The sequence below is a fragment of the Fulmarus glacialis genome, unplaced genomic scaffold, assembly GCF_000690835.1.
Source record: "Fulmarus glacialis isolate BGI_N327 unplaced genomic scaffold, ASM69083v1 scaffold39321, whole genome shotgun sequence".
NCBI classification, from domain to species: domain Eukaryota; kingdom Metazoa; phylum Chordata; class Aves; order Procellariiformes; family Procellariidae; genus Fulmarus; species Fulmarus glacialis.
In genome coordinates, this window is record NW_009191571.1 from 490 (window position 1) to 1,407 (window position 918).

A 918-nucleotide genomic window follows, 5' to 3' on the forward strand; every position below is an offset into this window, starting at 1 on the left:
CCGGACGGCCATCCCGCAGGCCAGCGGCATCCCTGACATGGACAACCTGCTCTTCACCAGCCTGCAGGCCAGGCTCAAGGTCTACAAGAAGATCGTTGACGGAGTTGACTTGTTCTGCGACAACTGCAAGAAACCCAGTGAGTTCTGGTGCTCCGAATGCGAGGAGTTCCTCTGCATGAAGTGCTTCGAGGCCCACCAGCGCTACCTGAAGAGGGAGAGCCACGAAGCCAAGAGGGTGATGGACATCAGGGCAGGGTCTGCTAAGGACTTCCTCAAGGGCACCAGGAGGACCGGTAACTTGTCCTGCCCCAACCCAACCCACAAGAGCCAGATTATAAGGTAGGTCTAAGGAGGTCTGTCCCCATCTGGGTGGTTTCTTGTCACAAATCTCTTTGGGCTAGTCCATGATGGGACTGAGTTGGGTGTCCCTGTCCCTCTGCTGCCCTGATTGCCACCATGTCATGGAGAAGATGGGCGGGAAGTGACCGGTGGGCTCTAGGACATGGAGGGAGTGTTTGGATGGAGCCGCGTTTGAGCTGATGATGGGAGAGTGGGGACAGAGTAGACTGAGGGAGGGGAGTGTGTGGGGTGCTCCTTGCTAGGGTAAGGAGGGTGAGGTTGATGGAGCTCAGCAAGAAGAAGGCCTGTTGCTTCAGCTGCCATGATGGGCAGCAGAGAAGGGTGTGTTTTGCTCGCGCATTTTCCAAATATTTTACTCGTTTTTCAGGATTCTGCACTTGCTCAGGGGTGAAGCTCCAAAACATTAGAGGTGACTATGGGCACTTGCCCATACTATCCCACACACCCTGCCACTTGTAACTATCCAGCCTCGGGGCAGATCTCTGGGTGGTATTCTTAAATGGTTGTTTAACCTTAAACAAGGCCTGAAACACATTCAGGAGACATAGCAATAGGAAC

General features: G+C 54.0%; 1 protein-coding gene across 1 annotated transcript; it reads left to right on the plus strand.

The window, feature by feature from the left end:
• Positions 1–37: 37 nt before the first annotated feature.
• Positions 38–339, plus strand: PML (promyelocytic leukemia; the record flags this gene model as incomplete). Its single annotated transcript, XM_009586748.1, has 1 exon — positions 38–339. A coding segment is annotated over exon 1 (302 nt), but the record flags the coding sequence as incomplete, so codon positions are not given.
• Positions 340–918: the final 579 nt, after the last annotated feature.